Below are 23696 nucleotides of genomic sequence, written 5' to 3'. Positions count from 1 at the left end.
TAAATCCGGAAAATCACATTGTGGAAAGTATATGAATTTATTTGCATTCTGCAGAGGGAAATAAGTATTTGATCCCCCACCAACCAGTAAGAGATCTGGCCCCTACAGACCAGGTAGATGCTCCAAATCAACTCGTTACCTGCATGACAGACAGCTGTCGGCAATGGTCACCTGTATGAAAGACACCTGTCCACAGACTCAGTGAATCAGTCAGACTCTAACCTCTACAAAATGGCCAAGAGCAAGGAGCTGTCTAAGGATGTCAGGGACAAGATCATACACCTGCACAAGGCTGGAATGGGCTACAAAACCATCAGTAAGACGCTGGGCGAGAAGGAGACAACTGTTGGTGCCATAGTAAGAAAATGGAAGAAGTACAAAATGACTGTCAATCGACAAAGATCTGGGGCTCCACGCAAAATCTCACCTCGTGGGGTATCCTTGATCATGAGGAAGGTTAGAAATCAGCCTACAACTACAAGGGGGGAACTTGTCAATGATCTCAAGGCAGCTGGGACCACTGTCACCACGAAAACCATTGGTAACACATTACGACATAACGGATTGCAATCCTGCAGTGCCCGCAAGGTCCCCCTGCTCCGGAAGGCACATGTGACGGCCCGTCTGAAGTTTGCCAGTGAACACCTGGATGATGCCGAGAGTGATTGGGAGAAGGTGCTGTGGTCAGATGAGACAAAAATTGAGCTCTTTGGCATGAACTCAACTCGCCGTGTTTGGAGGAAGAGAAATGCTGCCTATGACCCAAAGAACACCGTCCCCACTGTCAAGCATGGAGGTGGAAATGTTATGTTTTGGGGGTGTTTCTCTGCTAAGGGCACAGGACTACTTCACCGCATCAATGGGAGAATGGATGGGGCCATGTACCGTACAATTCTGAGTGACAACCTCCTTCCCTCCGCCAGGGCCTTAAAAATGGGTCGTGGCTGGGTCTTCCAGCATGACAATGACCCAAAACATACAGCCAAGGCAACAAAGGAGTGGCTCAGGAAGAAGCACATTAGGGTCATGGAGTGGCCTAGCCAGTCACCAGACCTTAATCCCATTGAAAACTTATGGAGGGAGCTGAAGCTGCGAGTTGCCAAGCGACAGCCCAGAACTCTTAATGATTTAGAGATGATCTGCAAAGAGGAGTGGACCAAAATTCCTCCTGACATGTGTGCAAACCTCATCATCAACTACAGAAGACGTCTGACCGCTGTGCTTGCCAACAAGGGTTTTGCCACCAAGTATTAGGTCTTGTTTGCCAGAGGGATTAAATACTTATTTCCCTCTGCAGAATGCAAATAAATTCATATACTTTCCACAATGTGATTTTCCGGATTTAATTTGTGATGTGCTATCTCTCACTGTTACCAATAACCTACCCTTCAATTATGGGCTGCTCATGTCTTTGTCAGTGGGCAAACTTACAAAATCAGCAAGGGATCAAATACTTATTTCCCCCACTGTATGTTATGTCCATTTCAAGTGTTAGATTCGTTGTGTTGCAGGGTTTAGGCATTTAAGTTGGATCATTTGGATATGCCTTTTTGAACAGGTAAGTTTTCAGTGACTTCTGGAAGTTTGATAGGTCTTGCGTTGTTTTCACGGCGTTTGGTAGTGCGTTCCATAGATGCGTGCTTATATAGGAGAAGCTGGATGCATAGGTTGCTTAGAGGGGCATAATCGAATGGGAACGCCCATCTCCATGGGCGTCCATGTCCGCGAGCGGGTATGTGAAGGGGCAGGAGAGACCGTATTTTTGAAAAAATGGGCGCCCATCTTTTTTTTCGATAATACGGTTTGTGCCGGGCAAATGCATCGGATATGTGCGGATTTGAGCTGGGCGGTTTCGTTTTTCAGCAATAATGGAAAACGAAGGCGCCCAGCTCAAAAACGAACAAATCCAAGGCATTGGGTCGTGGGATGGGCCAGGATTCGTAGTGCACTAGTCCCCCTCACATGCCAGGACATCAACCGGGCACCCTAGGGGGCACTTGTAACAAGTAAAACAAAAAAGTAAAATACCTCCCAAGTCCATAGCTTCCTTCCTATGGGTGCTGAGCCCCTCAAATCCCCCCAAAACCCACTGCCCACAACTCTACACCATTACCATAGTCCTTATGGCTGAAGGGGGGAACCTAGATGTGGGTGCAGTGGGTTTTGGGGGCGGTTTGGAGGGCTCCCCCACAAGTGTAACAGGTGTGGGGGAGGATGGGCCTGGGTCCACCTGGTCTGACGTCCATTGCACCCACTAACAACTGCTCCAAGGACCTGCATACTGCTGTGATGGAGCTGGGTATGGCATTTGAGGCTGGCATACAGGCTGGAAAAAAAAGTTGTTAAAGTTGGTTTTTTTTTGGTGGGAGGGGGTTAGTGACCACTGGAGGAGTCAGGGGTGGTCATCTCCGATTCCCTCCGGTGGTCATCTGGTCATTTAGAGCACTTTTTTGGGACTTGTTCATGAAAAAAAAGGGTCCAAAAAAGTGACCTAAATTCTCACTAAAAACAGCCATTTTTTTTCGATTATCAGCCGAAGGCGCCCATCTCTGCTCGGCCGATAAACACGCCCCCTTGTCCCGCCTTCACCATGCCTCCGACACGCCCCCGTCAACTTTGTTCGTTCTCGCGACAGATTGCAGTTGCAGGCGCCTAAAATTGGCTTTCGATTATACCGATTTGGGCTCCCATCTCCCGATTTGGGTCGAAATATGGGCGCCCATCACTTTCGAAAATAAGGCTATTAGTCATTTAACCATAGAATTTCCCTCCCCACCCCCTAAACTCATCTGCACATCCTCAGATTTGAGGCGATGTTTTCCCTGAGAGAGTGAGGACATGTGGTTTCAGGAGTTTTAATGCAAGGTACAGTACAGCAAGCTGCCATGAGAGGTCGAGGCAGCCGTTTACAGAAGCCAGTCGCAAGGGTCAGGAGTTGGGGGGGGGGGTGCTTCTTTTCTGCCTCCAACTCCCCTGTTAGGACCACCAAGAATACAGGTGAACCTTGGGGGGGGGGGGCTACCTGCATCGGGGGGGGGGGGGGGTTGGGGAAAGGGGGATTCTTGGAGACTGGGAGGGGGACCGAGACTTCTTTAAAGGTATACTATAGATAGGAGGGTCCCTGGCTAACATTCAAGACTGTCTAATTCGGGACCTGGCTGAATATCGGCCAGGACCCGCATGGGCTTTGGTGGTCATCCCCACCAAATTTAGCCCCCATTATTAAATGCCAGTGCTCGGACATGGCCTGGCACTGAATATTGGGGCTAATCTAGCCAGCAGTGGTAAACGTTTAAAAGGATGCTGACTGCCACTGGCTGAATGTCGGCCAGGTTAGATAGCAGTTAGATATAAATAATTACTCGTCTAAATATGAAAAAAGGCAGTTTGGTCCCATTGAGATGAGAGAGGTAAAGTAATCGAAAGGACCTTCCTTTTTAACGTTATTTTAAGATATTTTGCAAATTTCAACTCTCTGTGTGTGTCTCTGTTCTCAGTGAAACATGAGGAACACAGTTTGCCAGCTGTCTTACGGTAGCAAAAACCTGAAAAAAGGAAAGAAGCTGCTGTAAGTCACAGAGGAAGAAGTATAGAAAAATAGGCATTTTGTAAAAAAGAAAAAAATTCTGCATAGTTTTCATTCAGTGATATAATTAGTTTGTACTCTCGCAGCTGTGTATGAAATATCTCAGCTGTGTTATGTTTCTAGGTGGAACAGAACTCTGTGTTCTCCAGAGGCAGCCTGATGCCAGACAGATACATCCCTTTTAGGATATCAAAGTCACACACCATTGCATCTCGGAGAGTACAGGGAAAGAATTATAAAAACAGACTTCATATATTCATTTTTGTTCTTGATACTGGTTAGCCTAAGAAAATAAGAACTGACATACTCAGACAGACCGACGGTCCATCTAGCCCAGTATCCTGCTTCTAGCAGTGGCCAATCCAGCTGATGGGGATCCCAAGCTCTGCCAGCTGAAGACCTCCCCCCGATGGTGCTGAAAGCGTTGCTGTCTACTTCAGCAGATACCGGCACCTGCGCGTACTCAGTTTTCAGCATATGCCTCCTGCAGACTGCCAAAGTGGAGAGCAGGGGGAGGGGGGAGAATGCTTGGTGCCAGTGGCGTTCCTTGGGGGGGGGCGGTGGGTGCGGTCCATCCCGGGTGCACGCCGCTGGGGGGGGGGTGCCACGCGCCTGTCGGCTCCGCTCGTTCCGCGCTCCCTCTGCCCCGGAACAGGTTACTTCCTGTTCCGGGGCAAAGGGAGCATGGAACGAGCGAAGCCGACAGGCGCGCGGCACCCCCCAGCAGGTAAAAATGCACCCGGGGGGTGTCGTTTCGCCGGGGGGGGGGGCGCTGCACCCAGGGGGCACATCGGCGATCCGCCCTGGGTGTCAGCTGCCCTAGGAACGCCACTGCTTGGTGCCCACCCACTTCTTGTCTAGGCCCTCCCAAAATCTGCTGTGTGGCTACGCCCCTGCCTGGCAGAATCCCAAAGAGTAACAAGATTCAGGAATCTGAAATAGTAGCAACATTCCATGCTACTGATCCCAGGGATACCAATGGCTTTCCCCATTTTTATCTCAATGGCAGACTGTGGACTTTTTCTCCTGAAAACAGGACCAGTTAAATGTGCTTTCAGGAGAAGATTAAGAAATGATGGATTCAGTGCATTCATATTCAGCAATATGTTAGCATATACTATGCTGTGCTATGAGTGACCTATATTCCACAACATCTCCAGTTAGATTCATCACAGGTTCTCTTAATCATCCTTAGTAAATGCTGCTTCTGCTTGGTGGCTAATGGAGCTGTCACATCTTTATCTGTCATTATATGTTATGTTGCTGTGAGGCTGATTTTAGAACCAGTAGCATAAGTGCATGCAGACAGTATGAGGGTAATTCCATAAGGGGGTACCTAGATTTAGACACTAGGAAAACACCTGTTTGAAGCCTATTCCACAAAGGAAAGATGGTGCCTACTTTTCTTTATAGAATACTAACATAAGTGGCTGAAAACTTGCCTAGATTTAAGGTGGAAACACTTACACCAGCCATTGGGAAGAATGATCTGAATCATAGTTACCTGATGCTAGGGTCCACCGTAGGAGTCAGCACCCAAGGAAAAGATCTAGGTGTCACTGTAGACAATACTCTGAAACCTTCTGCCCAGCGTGTGGTGGCGGCCAAAAAAACACAAACAGGATGCTAGGAATTATTAGGAAAGGGATGAAAATAAGACCAAGAATATTATAATTCTTCTGTATCGTTCCGTTGTGCGACCTCACCTTGAGTATTGCGTTCAGTTGTGGTCGCCATATCGCAAAAAAGATATAATGGAATTAGAAAAGGTTCAAAGAAGAGCAACCAAAATGGTAAAGGGGATGGAACTCCTCCGGTATGAGGAAAGGCTAAATAGGTTAGGGCTGTTCAACTTGGGAAAAGAGATGACTGAGGGGAGATATGGCAGACCTACTATGTCCTGAGTGGTATAGAACAGGTAGAAGTGAATTGATTTTTCACTCTTCCAAAAAGTGCAAGGACCAGGGGACATGCAATGAAATTATATTGGAAATAATTTTAAAACAAATAGGAGGAAATATTTTTTTCACTCAGAGAATAGTTATGCTCTGGAACTCGTTGCAGGAGGGTGTGGTAATGGCGGTTTTTCTCACAAAAACGTCCAAATTGGTATTTTCAAAACTACTTTTTAGACATTTTTCTATGAAGTCTGTCAGACGTGCATTCAAATCACAAGGGAGCATGTCAGGGGCGTGTTAAGGGCGGGATCTATGCGTTCCTAACACTTGGATGTTTTTCAGCCATAATGTAACAAAACAAAACCGTCCAGAACTAAAACTAAGACGTTTTGAACTAGACCTGTTTTTATAACGAATAAGGGACTAAAAATTGCCCTAAATGACCAGATGACCACTGGAGGGAATGATGGATGACCTCTCCTTACTCCCCCAGTGGTCACTAACTCCCTTCCATCCCCTCAAAAATGTGATGAAAAACATTACTTGCCAGCCTCAGATAGTAACATAGTAGATGACGGCAGAAAAAGACTTGCACGGTCCATCCAGTCTGCCCAAGACAAACTCATATGTGTATACCTTACCTTGAATTTGTACCTGTCCTTTTCAGGGCACAGACCATATAAGTCTGCCCAGCAGTATTTCCCGCCTCCCAACCACCAGTCCCGCCTCCCATCACCGGCTCTGGTACAGACCGTGTAAGTCTGCCCTCCCCTATCCTAGCCTCCCAACCACCAACCCCTCTTCCCCCCACCTGGTCCGCCACCCAATTTCAGCTAAGCTTCTGAGGATCCATTCCTTCTGCACAGGATTCCTTTATGCATATCCCACGCAGATGTTATACTCAGGTCCATTAGAACAGCACGCAGGTCCCTGGAGTAGTCTAGTGTTGGGTGCAGTGCACTGCAGAAAGGTGGACTCAGGCCCATACCTCCTCCTACCTGTTACACTTGTGGAGGAAACTGTGAGTCCTCCAAAACTCACCAGAAACCCACTGTACCCACATATAGATGCCCCCTTCGCCCATAATGGCTTTGGTAGTGGTGTACAGTTGGGGGTAGTGGGTTTTGGGGGCCTCAGCAGACAAGATAAGGGAGCAATGGTGAGATGTGTACCTGGGAGCATTTTATGAAGTCCACTGCAGAGCCCCCTAGGGTGCCCTATTGCTGTCCTGGGATGTCAGGGGAACCAGTCTACTAAAAATACTGCTCCTCGTACATCCTAATGGCTTGATTTTGTGCGTTTTGCACTTGGACGTTATTTTTTCGAAAACGGACCAAAAAATAAAACATCCAAATCAGAAAACCTTGTTCAAAACAATATTTAATGATAACAAAGATAGATGTTTTTCTTTTTTAAAAAAAATGACCTTCTTTCCTATTCAGAATGTGGACGAAGTCGGACTTAGACGCTATATCGAAAATGTCCTACTTGCAACCTTTCTACAATGCTGCTCCATATGTCTGTCTACGTTAAGGAGCAATGTATGAATGAGTTTGTAAAAATATTTCCTTGCTTCGTGTTCCTGCAGTTGGATTTCCATGGATATGATACACACTGGTTGATGTGGCTAATGATATTAAATGATGGCAGATAAAGACCAAAATGACTCATTGCAGCATGTACCATTTGTACATGTAGATTCAGATTGTGTTTTGCTCTTTTCTTAATAGTAATATGTAGATAGAAACAGAGAAAAATGGAAGCAGATAAAGACCATATATATGTTACGATAGAAACAGGAGAATAATTCATATTTCCGCATATCTTCTTAACATAGTAGACGACAGCAGATAAAGACCTGCATGGTCCATCCAGTCTACTCCATAAGTTAAACTCCTAGCATGTATTGCAGTATAACATATATAATTTTTGATCTTGATCTGTCCTTGTACTTTGATAGCACTGTCTTCCCTGATAGAGGTGGTGTATCAGATAAATAAATGAAATGAACACAGATTTGTAAATTCAGAAGTATGATTATTTTTTAGTCTTAGGGGTATGTTTACTAAGGCGCGTTAGCGTTTTAATGTGCTTAGAAAGTTAAGGCACGTTAAACGCTAATGCACCAATACATTCCTATAGGTGCGTTAGTGTTTGATGCTCGTTAACGTTTAACACGCATTAAAAACAGTAACACACCTATAGTGTGCCTTTGTAAACACAGGCTAGTCAGTAAGTTATTTAATCTGCTCTCTGAAGTAGGCATGGGTGTTGCACGTTTGGTTTTCAAAGTTATCTTCTAACCTTCAAATGACTTAAATATTGTGAATTGCTTCATTTTCATTTTTCAAAGTTCTAGTAGCCAAATCAGGTCTTATGGATTGTAAAAGTAATAGAAAGTTATCCATATTAGTTTGAAGTACCAAAATGTCAAACAGACTGATGGCACCTTAAACATTTATTAAGACTTGAGCATTCACGGACAAGAACCCATTCAGTAACTATCATTAGAGGGTGGAAAAGGATAGCGGGTGTGATCCCCCCAAAAGTCCTATTGCATCTGTCGTTTTTCAGTAGGAGTAAGATGCCTGTTGCCTTCTGTTCCTTCTATATTTTACAGTACCGCTTCCTCATAGTATGAATTACAATCTGATCCTTGAACCATAAGGAAGAGAAAAGCAAAACATTGAACACCATCCACTGAATATCAACCCCCTCAGTTGACGTTTTTGTATAGGTCTTTTATCGAACTTCATGGTATTTCAGAACTGTCATGACCAAGTTACAAATATATTCCAGAAGTAAAAATTAAGTAGACCAAATTAAATGTAATGGAGCGAATTTACTGAACTTTTAGTAAAATAAAATCACCGTGAAAATGATCGCATTTATCTTACTTGTGGTGATAATCAGGTGCAGCCGAATGGTAATAATGACTTCAGTTTTGAGGCCTTGTTATGTTTTTGTTTTATTCTGTGTATTGTTTTATTTTATTATGAATGTTTACTTGGAATCTACCTAGGTATAGGTGGTATATACATTTTTAAAATAAATACATAATAAAATAAAAACAACTCCGACTCGGTATCGGAAGAGGTTTCCCCATTTGCAGGATCCGGTTGAAAGCAAGACCAGATTTTGTTCAAGTAGATTTTATGGTATGAAGGGTCAAAGCGTTGGATGTAATGGAAATATCTAGGAATCCCATATAGATGAAATGAAGGATCACATCAATACATAATGCTGTGCAATGGAATAACATGCCAAAATTGAATGAAATAGATAAAATAAATTGGACCAAGAAAGGTCCTTAATTAGAACAAGTTAAAGAGTGCACACTTCCATTACGTCTCAAGGATCAGTCTAGACAAATGGGTTTTGACCACCCACCAGTAGGTGGAGATAGAGAATACTGGTTTGGTTGTTAAGCACAGGAGATTATGAGGCACAAGTCATTAGAGTTCTCTATCTCCAGCAGGTGGGATGGCAGCTCCTGTGCACTGTGGTAACTTCTGTGTGACCTCCTGCTTGCAGGTTCAGTTGAGTTTGAGAATATCCTATGCCTGTAGGTTCCTCCCTGCTTCCCCATTGCCACTTTCTACTCCTTTATCTCAGTCTTTCATTCTCTTTTTCTCCTGCCTCTATCTAAAAAAAGCAGCCACTGCAGTTCTTTTTGAGAGCACTTATGGTGTGGGAAGATCATGGGGCTTCAGAGCCTATTAAGTCTTGTGCGCGCTAGGGGGTAAGCTCTCGGCTACCGGTTCCTGCACGCTTTGCTTTATTTCTGTGGATATGCTGCTTTTGCCTACTTTGGCCATCAGTACTCCGTCTCTGGGAGTTCAGTCCGGCCCTGCTTCGGTGGCAGTTTTAGCGGGCTCAGCGCCAGCAGCTCCACAAGGCTTCAGTGGCCATTTTGTCAACGGGTTCCTTGCCAGCTACCGTGTCCTGGGATGTTCGTTCTTTTATTGCATCAGGCCTTTTTATTAAAGTCAGCTCAAGCTGCCTCTCCTTCTTCCCCTCACGTTGCTTTTGAGGAGCAGCTTCCTAAGAACCAAAAACATTCCATTTCACAGGATTTGGAGAGTTCTCCTTGGAAGAAGTATTATCTGTGTATTCTGACTGTCCTAGTTCTGCTGATGGACCTGACTTGGACATTTCAGAGGCAGACTTGGGTGATGATCCTACTGTAGCTAGGCTGTTTTGGGGAGTGGAGTTGACTCTGTTGATCACAGAATCTATGGAGGTTTTAAACATTTCTTCCCCAGCTTCTCTGTCCTCTGGTCCTGCTCCATCTATTATGTCAGGTACTAAGAGACTTCCTGTATCTTTCCATATTCATAAAGCTAGGCAGGAGCTTATTGCAGCTGAGTGGGAGACCCCTGATTCTGTGAGTGGGAGACCCCTGATTCTAACCTCTGAGTGGCTCGCGCTATGTCCAAATTATATCCCCTTCTGTCTGATTTAGAGCAGTTTGCTCTGCCTAAGCTGGATGCCCTTATTACGGCGGTTTCTAAACATACCATTATCCCTGTTGAAGGCAGCTCTGCATTAAAGAATATGCATAACTGCAAGTTTGAGGCTACCTTGATGCTTGCGTTTCAACTAGCTGCGTTAAATTCTCAGGCAGCAATTTCTTCTTCTTTTGTAGCCAGGGATTTTTTTATCGTGTATTCAACAATTGTCCACGTTGGATTCTCCTCCAGACTTTTCTCCCTACCCTAGAGGCAGGGTTGTCTAATTCTACCAGCTTCCCATCTCTGGAAAAGCTTTGCTTGTAGATTAATACCTTTCAAATATTTGAACGCTCTTTGAATGTGTGTGCCTATGAGTGTGTGTGTCTTTACGTGTGTATGTGTATACCTGAGGATGAGTGTGTATTTGTATATGTGTGCTTATGAGTGTGTGTTTGCCTGTGAGTGTGTGTTCATATATGTGTGTGTGTGGATTTACATGTGTGCATATGTGTATACCTGTGAGAGTGTCTTTGCATTTGTGTGTGTGTCTGTCTGTCTGTCTTTCTGCCTAGGCATTCATTCAGACGGACAGACACGGATGGAGCTTCTCCAATTGGTGCTATTGCTTCGGTGAAACACACCTAAAAATCAGTAAATTACATTTTACTCAACTGGACTGCATTCGGGATTAGTTGCTAAATACATTTCTTGCTAGGACGGTTACACCATTTATCATTATAATGTGCTAATGACTGCGTAGCTAGGGGCGAGACTATTTGGGTCCTTCACTTTTAAAACATCTCAACCTACTCTTTATCTGTGAAATTTCTCAAAAATGAGAAAGGGTGACCTAGATTCCAGGAGCTGATGATGAGAAAAATGTTAAATTGTAGAAAATATATGGAATGATTTGATGATAACGTATTTCTCCAAATAAATGTACAGTAAAACTTGTTTTTCACTTCGCAGTATTTATGTAGCATAAGTGAGTTTTCGATGTGTGTTTGGAAATGCATTTCCTTACTCCTATTAAGTAATGTATTGTGTTCCCAGTGATCTTAAGCTGCCTGCTGTGATATTTGTCAAAGGAGGCCAAGCTAGGCAAATATGGGATCTATTGGTTGTCAACCATTGAAAACCTGTCCATAAATCCTGCACCTGGTTCTCATTTCCAAACCAAGACTCCTGTGTAGCTGTCAGCATTGTCAAAATGACCACAGATAACCACAGGGACTTGAAAATTCCAGCTTGAAAAAACAACAACTATCCACTGGCCTACCTTCCTGAAAATCGCATCCTGTAGCGTTATGTTATCCTTTACATAATTGTAACTATTTCCATCTGTCACCCATTTCGTCTTGATGGGTTCCAGAATAATAGACGTGGACAAACCTTTCGGTTTTTATACTATAATTTATCCAATCCCAGCAGTCAGCTCTTGATGTATTGCTATTAAAGGTTGCAGTGAAACCCAGACAAAATGATTTTATCTCTTTATCTCTTGCCCTTTGATTTAAGTAAAGGGAGAGGACAGGGCATTACAGTCTTTGCTTCTGGATAGATGTGTGAGAGGCTCTGCTGTCTGACGAATAAGGCAAAAATGAGCAAATCCTGCAGGAAAATTTACCATCTCTTCCAAATATTTATCTTAAGAGATAATTGTGGTAATTCACTCAACGTGAAAATGGTTTTCACTGGATCACTTGGCATGAAAAGGTTCAAAGAGGACCATCGGCAGAGAAAATGACTTCAGGCAAAGAAACAGAAACGGGGACCTCTTGTTTAGTGATTATGAAGGAGCTGCTATCCGTAGCGCGTATGTTTACTAAGGCATGCTAGGGGTGCGTTAGCGTTTTTAATGCGCGTAAATGGTCTACATGCGTTAAACGCTAACGTGCCCATAGAAATGTATAGGCGCGTTAGCGTTTAAAGCGCCTTAAGTTTAAGGCCGTGTTAGAAACGCTAACACACCTTGGTAAGCATACCCTTAAAACTACTAATGACAGAGAATCATGGTACACCTAAAGAAATTAAAATTGAGGGGGGGGGGGGGGCTGCCCTTAAAGCACAGTTCTTTCCATTTTGAAAGAGAATGGATGAATTGAGTAAAAGGATCTTCTAAAAATGGCGGACGCCTAGTGGTTTTCTTTTCTTTTTTTTAAATTTATTTAATAATGTTTCAACAAGTACATTCAAAGCTGTATGTCAAAAAACCCATACAGCCCACATCACAGGAAAAGAAATGGAATAATTAATCTAAATAATAAACACCAGAAAATGAGTCACAACCTAACTGGAGCATAATTTAGGCAATGTTACTAAACCCCCATGATACCATTATTTAGCTTCCTTATCTAATAGCAGTCTTTCCAACTGATCTGGCTCAAAGAAGACATATTTAACATCAAGTAAAGTAATCATACATTTAGAGGGAAATTTTAAGAAAAAGTAACCCTCGTTGCTAACTGAAGAAATTGCTTATGTCTTGAGTTGCTCTAAAACCTCTGGGAATATCTGTATTTTCCCTTCACAGTACAGGAAATCTTTCCTTTTTTTTAATAATTTTGCATAATTAAAGACTTACCAAGTTCCAAGGATAAAGAAACCAGGAGAGTGGACCTCAGTGATATATTATCCTGAGAAATCTCTAAAAAGGCAGTCAAATTATCCATCTCATTTACTCTAATGGATAATATATCCAGATCCACTCCATCCTGGTCATCCCTCAGAATTTTCTTACTGTGCAACACACGCTCAATAGTAACATACTATTGAGCGTGTGTTGCACAGTAAGAAAATTCTGAGGGATGACCAGGATGGAGTGGAGGGTTTATCAATTCCAATATAGTTGCACAATCTTCTCATACATCATATAAAGGCAACTATGACTAATACAAGAATATTATGGTTTACAAAACAACTCTACAAAATCTTTAAAATTTATTATATCACATGTACAATGTGATATGTATTAGATGAATTAGTCATACATATTACATAGTAAAAAATGACGGCAGAAAAAGACCTGCATGGTCCATCCAGTCTGCCCAACAAGACAAACTCATATGTGCTACTTTTTGTGTATACCCTACTTTGATTTGTACCTGTCCTCTTCAGGGCACAGACTGTATAAGTCTGTCCAGCACTATCCCCGCCTCCCAACCACCAGCCCCGCCTCCCACCACTGGCTCTGGCACAGACCGTATAAGTCTGCCCAGCACTATCCTCGCCTCCCACCACCGGCTGGCTCTGCCACCCAATCTAGGCTAAGCTCCTTAGGATCCATTCCTTCTGAATAGGATTCCTTTATGTTTATCCCACACGTGTTTGAATTCTGTTAATGTTTTCATTTCCACCACCTCCCGCGGGAGGGCATTCCAAGCATCCACTACTCTCTCTGTGAAAAAATACTTCCTGACATTTTTCTTGAGTCTGCCCCCCTTCAATCTCATTTCATGTCCTCTCGTTCTACCACCTTTGCACCTCCTGAAAAGGTTCGTTTGCGGATTAATACTTTTCAAATATTTGAACGTCTGTATCATATCACCCCTGTTTCTCCTTTCTTCAGGTCATCAAGTCTCTGCTCATACGTCTTGTAACGCAAATCCCTTACCATTCTCGTAGCTTTTCTTTACACCGCTTCAATTCTTTTTACATCCTTCGCAAGGTACGGCCTCCAAAACTGAACACAATACTCTAGGTGGGGCCTCACCAACGACTTATACAGGGGCATCAACACCTCCTTTCTTCTGCTGGTCACACCTCTCTCTATACAGCCTAACAACCTTCTAGCTATGGCCACCGCCTTGTCACACTGTTTCTTCGCCTTCAGATCCTCAGATACTATCACCCCAAGATCCCTCTCCCCGTCCGTACCTATCAGATTCTCCCCGCCTAACACATACGTCTCCCGAGGATTTCTATTCCCTAAGTGCATCACTTTGCATTTCTTCGAAGTTAAATAATGATATCAAGGATGGGGTTTAGTAATAGCGCCTATGATGATGTATTAGTCATAGTTGCCTTTATGTGATGTACAATCACTCTTGCTCATACCCTTCAACTCTAAACTGTCCTACCCATAAGTAGAGAATGATACGGGGACGGGGAACCGCAGTAACCGCAGGGATGGGGAAGGAGACAGAGCTTGCGGGATGGGGACGGGGACTGGGCAGGGATGGGGACAGAGCCCACAGGGACAAACTTTGTCCCCGTGTCATTTTCTACTTTGAAGCCTGTTAATGAACTAGACTGTTGTTTATGTTTAAGTGATGATGCCTTCAAAGATATTTTGATTTTTTGGAAAAACAAGCAAACATACTGGCCACACCTAGCAAAATTTGCTTGGGGGATCCTGTACATCTTGCTACCAGCACATCTTCTAAGAAGACAACTTTTATTCCAGGAAGGACTGTGGAAGACAGGAGAGCTAGAGATTCTTGATGACTTCTTATTCATCCACAGATTAAAAAACCATAACAGTGCTTTGTAGGGCATATTTTTCCCCTCTAGGGCATAGAGAACGGGTTGTATTTTATACCCCTGGACATTTTAACAGTGTGAATTAGGATTCCTTGGTGTAGTAATCAATAGAAATAAAACAAAATAAAACATGAAAAAGAAAATAAGATGATACCTTTTTTATTGGACATAACTTAATACATTTCTTGATTAGCTTTCAAAGGTTGCCCTTCTTCGTCAGATCGGAAATAAGCAAATGTTGGTAGATGACAGTATATATAAGTGAAACATCAAAGCATTCCAGTGACAATCTAACAGGATGGGGGTGGAGGTGGATAGGTGAGACAGGGGGATATGCATGGGGACAGGAGCAGTTACTTCCCCATGTCTGTCTCCATAGCAGAGTATGGACTTTTCCTCCAGGAATTTGTCCAAACCTTTTTTGAACCCAGATACGCTAACCGCTGTTACCACATCCTCTGGCAAAGAGTTCCAGAGCTTAACTACTCGTTGAGTGGGAAACTATTTCCTCCTATTTGTTTTAAAAGTATTTCCATGTAACTTTTTCGAGTGTCCCCTAGTCTTTGTACTTTTGGAACGAGAAAAAAATCGATTTACTTCTACTCGTTCTCCACCATTCAGGATTTTGTAGACCTCAATCATATCTCCCCTCATCCGTCTCTTTTCCAAGCTGAAGAGCCCTAACCTCTTTAGCCTTTCCTCATACGAGAGAAGTTCCATTTTTGACCGCTTAACATAGCCAGTTTGACACTGAATGTACGTTTCTAACTAGCTATGTGGCGCGATATAGCCAGTTAGTAGCTAGCCACTAACCGGGATATTCTGCGGAAGATAACAAGTTATCTCCTGCTGAATATTCGCAGTTATGCGCTTAAACGCTATTTAACCAGCCAGGAGCCGTTCCTGGCTGGTTAAATAGTTTTGAATGGTGTGTGTGTGATATTTTGTCAAGTTCATTTCTCTGATGTCTTATCTTAATATTTGGAGAGATATCTAATTATGTTAAAATCTATTCAAGCAGCTTGTATAATTTCTTTGCAAGAATACATTTATTTTAGTTACATTTGTACGCTGCACTGTCCCACTCATGGCAGGCTCAATGCGGCTTACATATTGTATACAGGTACTTATTTGTACCTGGGGCAATGGAGGGTTAAGTGACTTGCCCAGAGTCACAAGGAGCTGCCTGTGCCTGCAGTGGGAATCGAACCCAGTTCCCCAGGACCAAATTCCACCACAAGTCCACCACTCTAACCACTAGGCCACTCCTCAACATTCCATGTAGAAGCCTGCCCTTGCAGCCGCAAGGGCAGGCTTCTACATGGAATGTTGTTAGTGGAATAGCTAATAAACACAAACCAGGACTCAAAAGCCACCTACTGCGAGTAAGTGTAATAATAAACAGTTATTTCACCCGTATGTGATCATTAATTTTTATGTGTAGAGTACCCTCAGATATAAACCACCGTGACTGCAGTCAATAATGCTGCTACAACGTGGCATAGCACTTCTTTCATTGGGTAACTCTTACTAGATTTTTTTGGGTAAAGAGCAACCTCTGCTCATATTTTTTTGCATCCCAATCACCACAGTGCTATAAAATCGCTTATACATTTGTTTAAAAGATTACATATACTAGGTGAAAAAAACTGTACACTTATCTCATAAGTTCTTGCCTCTCTGGCAGAACTGTGTTGCCTTGCTGAAACAATTAGCAATTGCCTTCCCCTGGGAATTGAACTCAGTTCCTCAGGACCAATGTCTACCACCCTAACCACTAGGCCACTCCTCCACGCTCGCTGTTAAAGGTTATGTGGGTGAGTTCTCTTGTACTACTGTGTAGAGCAGGGTTCTCATCCCGGTCCTTGGGACACACCCGGGCAGTCAGGTTGTTAGGATAGCCACAATAAATATGCAAGAGATTAATTTTGCATACAGTGGAAGTAGTGCATACAGATTTATCTTGTGCATATTCATTGTGGGTATCTTGAAATCTTGACTTTTGTTTGCATTCAGCTTTTTATCAGCTCGAGTGGGGTTGTCCCAGGTGATCTCTTCATCTCTCTATATAAAACGCACCTCCAACGTTCTAATGAAGCCTCTGTTAGCCAACATTCTAAAGTGAAGGGGGTGAGATCGCATTGTGTCTGCCCCGCCCACGCGTCAAACGTGATGACGTTGAGGGCGGAGCAATGACACTCAACCAATCGCAACGCTCGGCAGCGAAGCATCAGGGAAGGAGGCGGCGCTCTCGACGTCTAGCCTTCCCTTCGCTGTGTTCCGCCTTCTTCTGACGTCAAGGATGACGTCAAAAGAAGGCGGAACACAGCGAAGGGAAACCTAGACGTCGGGAGCGCCGCCTCCTTCCCTGACGCTTCGCTGCCGGAACCGGCACGGAGGTAAATTTAAAAACAAGAAAAAAAAAAGCAAAACAACCATGTTGGGGGGAGAGAAGAGGGTGGCCACTAAAGAACAACAATGGGAGCGGCAGGGCAGGGGAGAAACGACAGCATGGATGCGAAGGGGGGGGGGGAAGAAGAGGGCGGCCCAGGCTGGGACATGGGAGAGAGAGGAGCATGGATGCAAGGGGGGTCATGAAAGGGAGACAGGGGACTTGCTGCAAAAGGATGAATGGAGGCGACGGGACAGAGGAGCATGGATGGGCATGGATTGGGATGGCAGGGCTCAGGAAGAGAGGGCAATTGCTGGAAAGGGATGAATGGAGGGGGCAGGGGACAGAGGAGCATGGATGGGCATGGATTGGGAGGGCAGGACTCAGGGAGAGAGGGAAATTGCTGGATAGGGATGAATAGAGGGGACAGATGGGCATGGATGGAAATGGATTGCAGGGCAGGCCTCAGGGAGAGAGGGCAATTGCTGGATAGGGAAAAATGGAGGGGCCAGGTGACAGATGAGCATGGATGGGCATGGATTCGAAGGGCAGGACTCAGGGAGACGGGAATTGCTGGATAAGAATGAATGGAGGGGACAGATGGCCATGGATGGATATGGATTGCAGGGCAGGCCTCAGGCAGAGAGGGGAAATGCTGGATAGGGAAAAATGGAGGGGCCAGGTGACAGATGAGCATGGATGGTCATGGATTGGAAGGGCAGGACTCAGGGAGAGGGGAATTGCTGGATAGGGATGAATGGAGGGCACAGATGGCCATGGATGCATATGGATTGCAGGGCAGGCCTCAGGCAGAGAGGGGAATTGCTGGATAGGGATGAATGGAGGGGCCAGGTGACAGAGGAGCATGGATTGGAAGGGCAGGACTCAGGGAGAGGGGAATTGCTGGATAGGGATGAATGGAGGAGACAGATGGCCATGGATGGATATGGATTGCAGGACAGGCCTCAGGCAGAGAGGGGAAATGCTGGATACGGAAAAATGGAGGGGCCAGGTGACAGATGAGCATGGATGGGCATGTATTGGAAGGGCAGGACTCAGGTAGAGGGGAATTGCTGGATAGGGATGAATGGAGGGCACAGATGGCCATGGATGCATATGGATTGCAGGGCAGGCCTCAGGCAGAGAGGGGAAATGCTGGATAGGGAAAAATGGAGGGGCCAGGTGACAGAGGAGCATGGATGGGCATGGATTGGAAGGGCAGGACTCAGGGAGAGGGGAATTGCTGGATAGGGATGAATGGAGGGGACAGATGGGCATGGATGGATATGGATTGCAGAGCAGGCCTCAGGCAGAGAGGGGAAATGCTGGATAGGGAAAAATGGAGGGGCCAGGTGACAGATGAGCATGGATGGGCATGGATTGGAAGGGCAGGACTCAGGGAGAGGGGAATTGCTGGATAGGGATGAATGGAGGGGACAGATGGGCATGGATGGATATGGATTGCAGGGCAGGCCTCAGGCAGAGAGGGAAAATGCTGGATAGGGATGAATGGAGGGGGCAGGGGACAGAGGAGCATGGATGGGCACACACACACACTGTGTCTCACATACACACTTGCACACACTCTCATTCTCACACACACACTCTCTCACAAACACACTCTCTCTCTCACACACTCACACTTTCACTCTGACTCTCAAACAGTCACTCTCACATACACTCTCCCAAACATACACACTCCGAGGAAAACCTTGCTAGCGCCCGTTTCATTTGTGTCAGAAACGGGCCTTTTTTACTAGTTCTCCATAATTCTCTTAGGGTCATGATATCAGTTCTTATCCAGTACAGTGATGTTATAGAGGCTCGGTAAAGAAAGTGTCCTTATCTTTCTCTTTGTCTCCCTCTGCTTCTTCTTCCTTTTAGAATCAGTCGATGACTGTCCCAGCAACTGCTATGGAAATGGGGAATGTATGGCTGGAAATTGTCATTGTTTCCTTGGTTTCCTGGGCCCTGACTGTGGAAGAGGTAAGTCCTTTTTATATATTTATTTATTCATCGATAAATGTTTATTTGTTATTCAGTAGAAAAAAGTACAGTCAAAACATATCTGAAACCAGAGCAATGAACCGACAAAAACCTGGTGCGGCTATCGGCCACCACGTGAAAATACACAATTGAAGAAAACTTCCCCTCCCCCCACTCCCTACCAGTAGTAAATAGAATGCAAGAAGTAAAATAGGTCAGCCAGTAGTTCCTACTCACTGACCCTTTGCCCAGCATCCACCCAACCCCCTACTGTTCTCCCAACCTGACGATCATGCTTCAAATGTAGTCATTCGTCGGCTTTGGGATCATAAGTGTTTTTCTACGGTCAAGTCAAACGCTGCAGCTGTGAAACAAAATTTAAACACAGAGTCCAGTCTTCAAGTGTAGGTCCATTCGCCTACTTCCAATGTGCAGCAGTCCTACACTTCGCAAAAGCCATGCCCATCCGCTTCAGGTGACGCTGCCACTTGACTCCCCGGGCCAAATCAATACCCAATAAACACAGCTTAGGGCAGCATCCATGAGACAGGCAATGTATAACCTGCTGCCGAAACTGTTGAATCCGAGCACAAGTCCACCAGACATGGAAAAAGGTACCCCTGGCAATACCACAACGCCAACAAAAATCAGTGCCCACGCTGGGAAACATGACCTTTAAACGTGCCGGAGTCAGATGCCAGCATGACACTATTTTATCAGCATTTTCTTTAATCAGCACACACACAGAAGTCTTATGTATTTCTCTAAATACTGTTTTCCACTCCCCCACAGTTAAAGCCACCCCAAAATCAGTGTCCCACTGTATCATAAACATAGTAGATGACGGCAGAAAAAGACCTGCATGGTCCATCCAGTCTGCCCAACAAGAAACTCATATGTGCTACTTTTTGTGTATACCCTACTTTGATTTGTACCTGTCCTCTTCAGGGCACAGACCGTATAAGTCTGCCCAGCACTATCCCCGCCTCCCAACTACCAGCCCCGCCTCCCACCACCGGCTCTGGCACAGACCGTATAAGTCTGCCCAGTACTATCCCTGCCTCCCACCACCGGCTCTGGCACAGACCGTATAAGTCTGCCCAGCACTATCCCCGCCTCCCAACCACCAGCCCCGCCTCCCAACCACTGGCTCTGGCACAGACCGTATAAGTCTGCCCAGCACCATCCCCACCTCCCGCCACTGGCTCTGCCACCCAATCTCGGCTAAGCTCCTTAGGATCCATTCCTTTTGAACAGGATTCCTTTATGTTTATCGCACGCATGTTTGAATTCCTTTACCGTTTTCATTTCCATGTCTTTTAAACTCATTACCCCTCAGAAACTTATAAATAAGGGAATGTTGTTGTTTAAATGCTCCCATGGCTAACCACAGATTCTCCAAATGTTCAAAATCAGGGTCCACCATCTCTGAGGTATCATGTAATGTTTTATCTGCAAATAGGGAAACAATCCTGGGATTGTAATTGATATTGCCCCCATGGCCCCTCAAATGGCACCATCTTCTCCCCCATCTAATAATTGATGGAAGTGAGACAACCCCTGCTGTTCCCAACTAGCAAAGGAGCCGTGACCCTGCAAACCCAAAAAAGTGAGTTCGAATTGAGCAGGCGCCAAAGAAGACACTCTAGTCTTGCGCCTGAGACTGGTCTGCACCGCATGCCATATAGAAAAAGGTGTTGTGTAAAAGCGAATGGAACGACTTCCCTATGAGGAAAGGCTGAGAAGGTTAGGGCTCTTCAGCTTGGAGAAAAGGCGGCTGAGGGGTGATTTGATAGAAGTCTACAAGATAATGAGCGGAGTAGAGCGGACAGATGTGAAGCGTTTATTTACACTTTCAAACAACAACAAAACAAGGGGGCACAAGATGAAGCCAGAATATGGTAGATTTAAAACAAATAGGAGAAAGTTTTTCTTTACTCCGCGTGTAGTTAGACTGTGGAACTCGTTGCCAGAAAATGTAGTGACATCAGCTAGCCTTACGGAATTTAAAGGGGTTTGGACAGATTCCTGAGGGAAAAGTCCATTGAACATTATTAAGAATTAAGTTTTTTTTTTTTTTTTTTTTTTGTGGGGGGGGGGGGGGGGGGGGTTGCCGGGTTCTTGAAGCCTGGATTGGCCGCTGTCGGAGACAGGATGCTGGGCTTGATGGACCCAGTATGGCGGTGCTTATGTGCTTAAAAAGGATTGGCGATCAAGGTAAGTAGACATCTATGGGAAGTAGAATCCACAACAAATGTTTTAAGGGAAAATGAGGAAAACTACTCTGCTCTAGCACCACTTTCAGCTTTCCAGGGCAAGTCTCCCAATCCACAAGCTGTCGCACCTGAGAAGCTCAGTAGAACTGTGGCCCTGGTCTCGGGTGCTGACCCATGAAGAGCTATCTGGTGCCTGAACTGTGTAGGGTGAGACCAGGGTTACAGTACCATAACAGGTTGAGAACTGCTCTACCACTAATTGGGTGGTTTGATATAGAACTGCTTTGGAAAATTGCGATGTTCTCCCCTCCACCCCTCACCCCCAGATAAACTATTGAAAATCCCACTGGAGACACAACAATTGAAGACAAGGGAACAAAATGGACAGTGTTTGAAAAAGAAACAGAAGACGGGGGATGACGTTCATCTTTAGTACAGCTATGTGACCCCACCATGATAACCAACTCCCCCCCCCCCCCCCCCCCCATCAAGACAAGTCCTTCTTTACCTGTCTCAATACGGGGAGAAAATGGAATGATACAAATAATGCAAATCCTTGGGTATACGAACCCCAAGGTACTGAAATCCACCTTTGGCCCATCTCAAAGGAAAGCTGTGCCATAAACGCTCCTCCTCAGCTGGATCCAGCGTGATGCTCAAAATTTCCAGCTTATAGTTAACCTTGAACCCCGCTAAGGATCCAAAAACAGAAAACTCCTGCGTTAACAACGGCAAAGACAACCCAGGGTGCTTGATATATAAGAGGATGTCATCCGCAAAAAAGGACAATCTTATGTTCAACCCCCCCCCCCCCCCCCCCCCACATCAAGCCTGCAATATAAGGATTCGTTCAAATTTTAGCCACCAGTGGTTCTACTGAAAGGGCAAAGAGCAGTGGGCAAAGAGATCAACCTTGCTATTTCCCACATGCAATGGAAAATGATTCTGAGTGGCCTCCATTAATTCATAACCTGGCCATAGGGGCCTCATACTTCCTTTGGATCCATGTACAAAAATGATGTCCAAAAGCCATCTTACACATAACCGCCTAGAGAAATTTCCAAATGACCCAGTTAAAGGCCTTCTCCACATCAATAGCCAGAAAAGCCACCTTCTCCCAGGTGTGCTGCTCATGCCAAATTAAATGAAGCGTCCAACAAACATTGTCTGCAACTTGACGTCTTAAAACAAATCCCACTTGATTGGGGTGGATAAGATCGGGGAGAAAGACTGCTAAATGGTCTGCCAAAACTTTAGTAACAATATCAGCCAATAGGAACCACAAAATGCTGGGTCTCTACCAGAGTTAGCTGAGATCCCAGCCTCCCTCATAGTCAGAGGCAAGGACGCCCCATGGATGAGGCTATTGGCCACTCTTGTGAGAACCGGAACAACTGATTTGCCTTGCTGTGCTTTTACTTGTGCTGACTTTACCTGCGCTTTTCTGTCTTTCAGAGCCTGTACTGCCAGTTTGTGTTGTGTCCAGCTTGCTGTCCCTGTGTTTTCCTGACCCTGCGCGATCCGGCACATTAGGTGACATCATTTCCCCCTACCGCAACGATTTCTCTCACTCTGCCTGCAGCGTCTGTTCCATTTTGATTTACTTTGCTGTGCTTTTACTTGTTCTGACTTTACCTGCACTTTTCTGTCTTTCAGAGCCCACGCTGCCAGTTTGTTGTGCCCAGTGTGCTGTCCGTGTGTTTTCTTGACCCTGCTCGATCTGTCGCATTAGGTGATGTCATTTTCCCCTACTGCAACTATTTGTTTCACTCTGCCTGCGGTGTCTGCACTACGGCAGCGCACGACCAAGGAGCAGCTTGTGCTTCTTGGATGAGTTCCTTGAGATGACCCCCAGATGACTCTTGCTATCCTTTACCCTCTATCGGTCTTTCCTCAGATCACATTTTCTCACTTTCTCCTTGGTATGTCTTGTCTTATTGTCTCTTTGGTCGTGTTTTCCTATGGATTCTATTCCTATTATCTGGGGCAACCGCCCTCTTCCCCCCCCCCCCCCCCAAAACGAGGCCTGGTACTCTTGTATCCCTGTATATGTCTTCTACCTCCCTCCCCTCTGCCTCTGCTATAGTTCCTTCTGTTAAGTTGCTTACTTCAAATTTCCTGCTACTAAACTGTAGATCCCTCTGCAACAAATCTCCCCTCATACTTGATACTTTGACTGCTCACCCTTCAACAGTTCTATTCCTTTCGGAGACATGGCTCCGAGAAGTGGAAGCCCCTTTAGCTCACAGTGCCTTATCTTGGGTTATACAGCTTTCTTGACTACCCGCAGTTCTTTGTTGCGTGGTGGCGGGGTTGCTGTCCTGTTTCCTCCATCCTTCCCCTTTCAATTATGGACTATGATCTCTTTCCTTTCCCAGATTCTCTACTTTTATGCCTAGATGGCTCCTGGCCTCTCTTCCATCCACTAGTATTACGCAAACTTGACTACTGCAATGTTGTTTACGCTGGTCTTCCATCTTACTCCACCAAGAAACTTCAAACGGTCCAAAACACCGCCATTCACGTTCTCTCTGGCATCCGTCGTTTCGATCATATTACTCCTGTCTTCAAACACTACCACTGGCTCCCAATTACCTTCCAAATACAATATAAAGTTTTGATATTAACTCACAAAGTTCTTTTTTCTAATGCCCCTGCTTATCATTCTTCCTTGATCATCCC

General features: G+C 45.0%; 1 protein-coding gene across 1 annotated transcript in view; it reads left to right on the top strand.

The window, feature by feature from the left end:
• TENM4 (teneurin transmembrane protein 4) overlaps nucleotides 1-23696 on the top strand; it is a 1172733-nt gene that overhangs the window by 835191 nt on the left and 313846 nt on the right. The window contains 1 exon segment of the mRNA XM_030200091.1: nucleotides 18697-18798. Within this exon segment, the coding sequence (XP_030055951.1) occupies nucleotides 18697-18798 (102 nt within the window).

Source organism: Microcaecilia unicolor, chromosome 4, assembly GCF_901765095.1.
Source record: "Microcaecilia unicolor chromosome 4, aMicUni1.1, whole genome shotgun sequence".
Taxonomy (NCBI): Eukaryota; Metazoa; Chordata; class Amphibia; order Gymnophiona; family Siphonopidae; genus Microcaecilia; species Microcaecilia unicolor.
The sequence above is the reverse complement of the archived record's forward strand: the minus strand, read 5'-3'. Positions and strand labels throughout refer to the sequence as shown.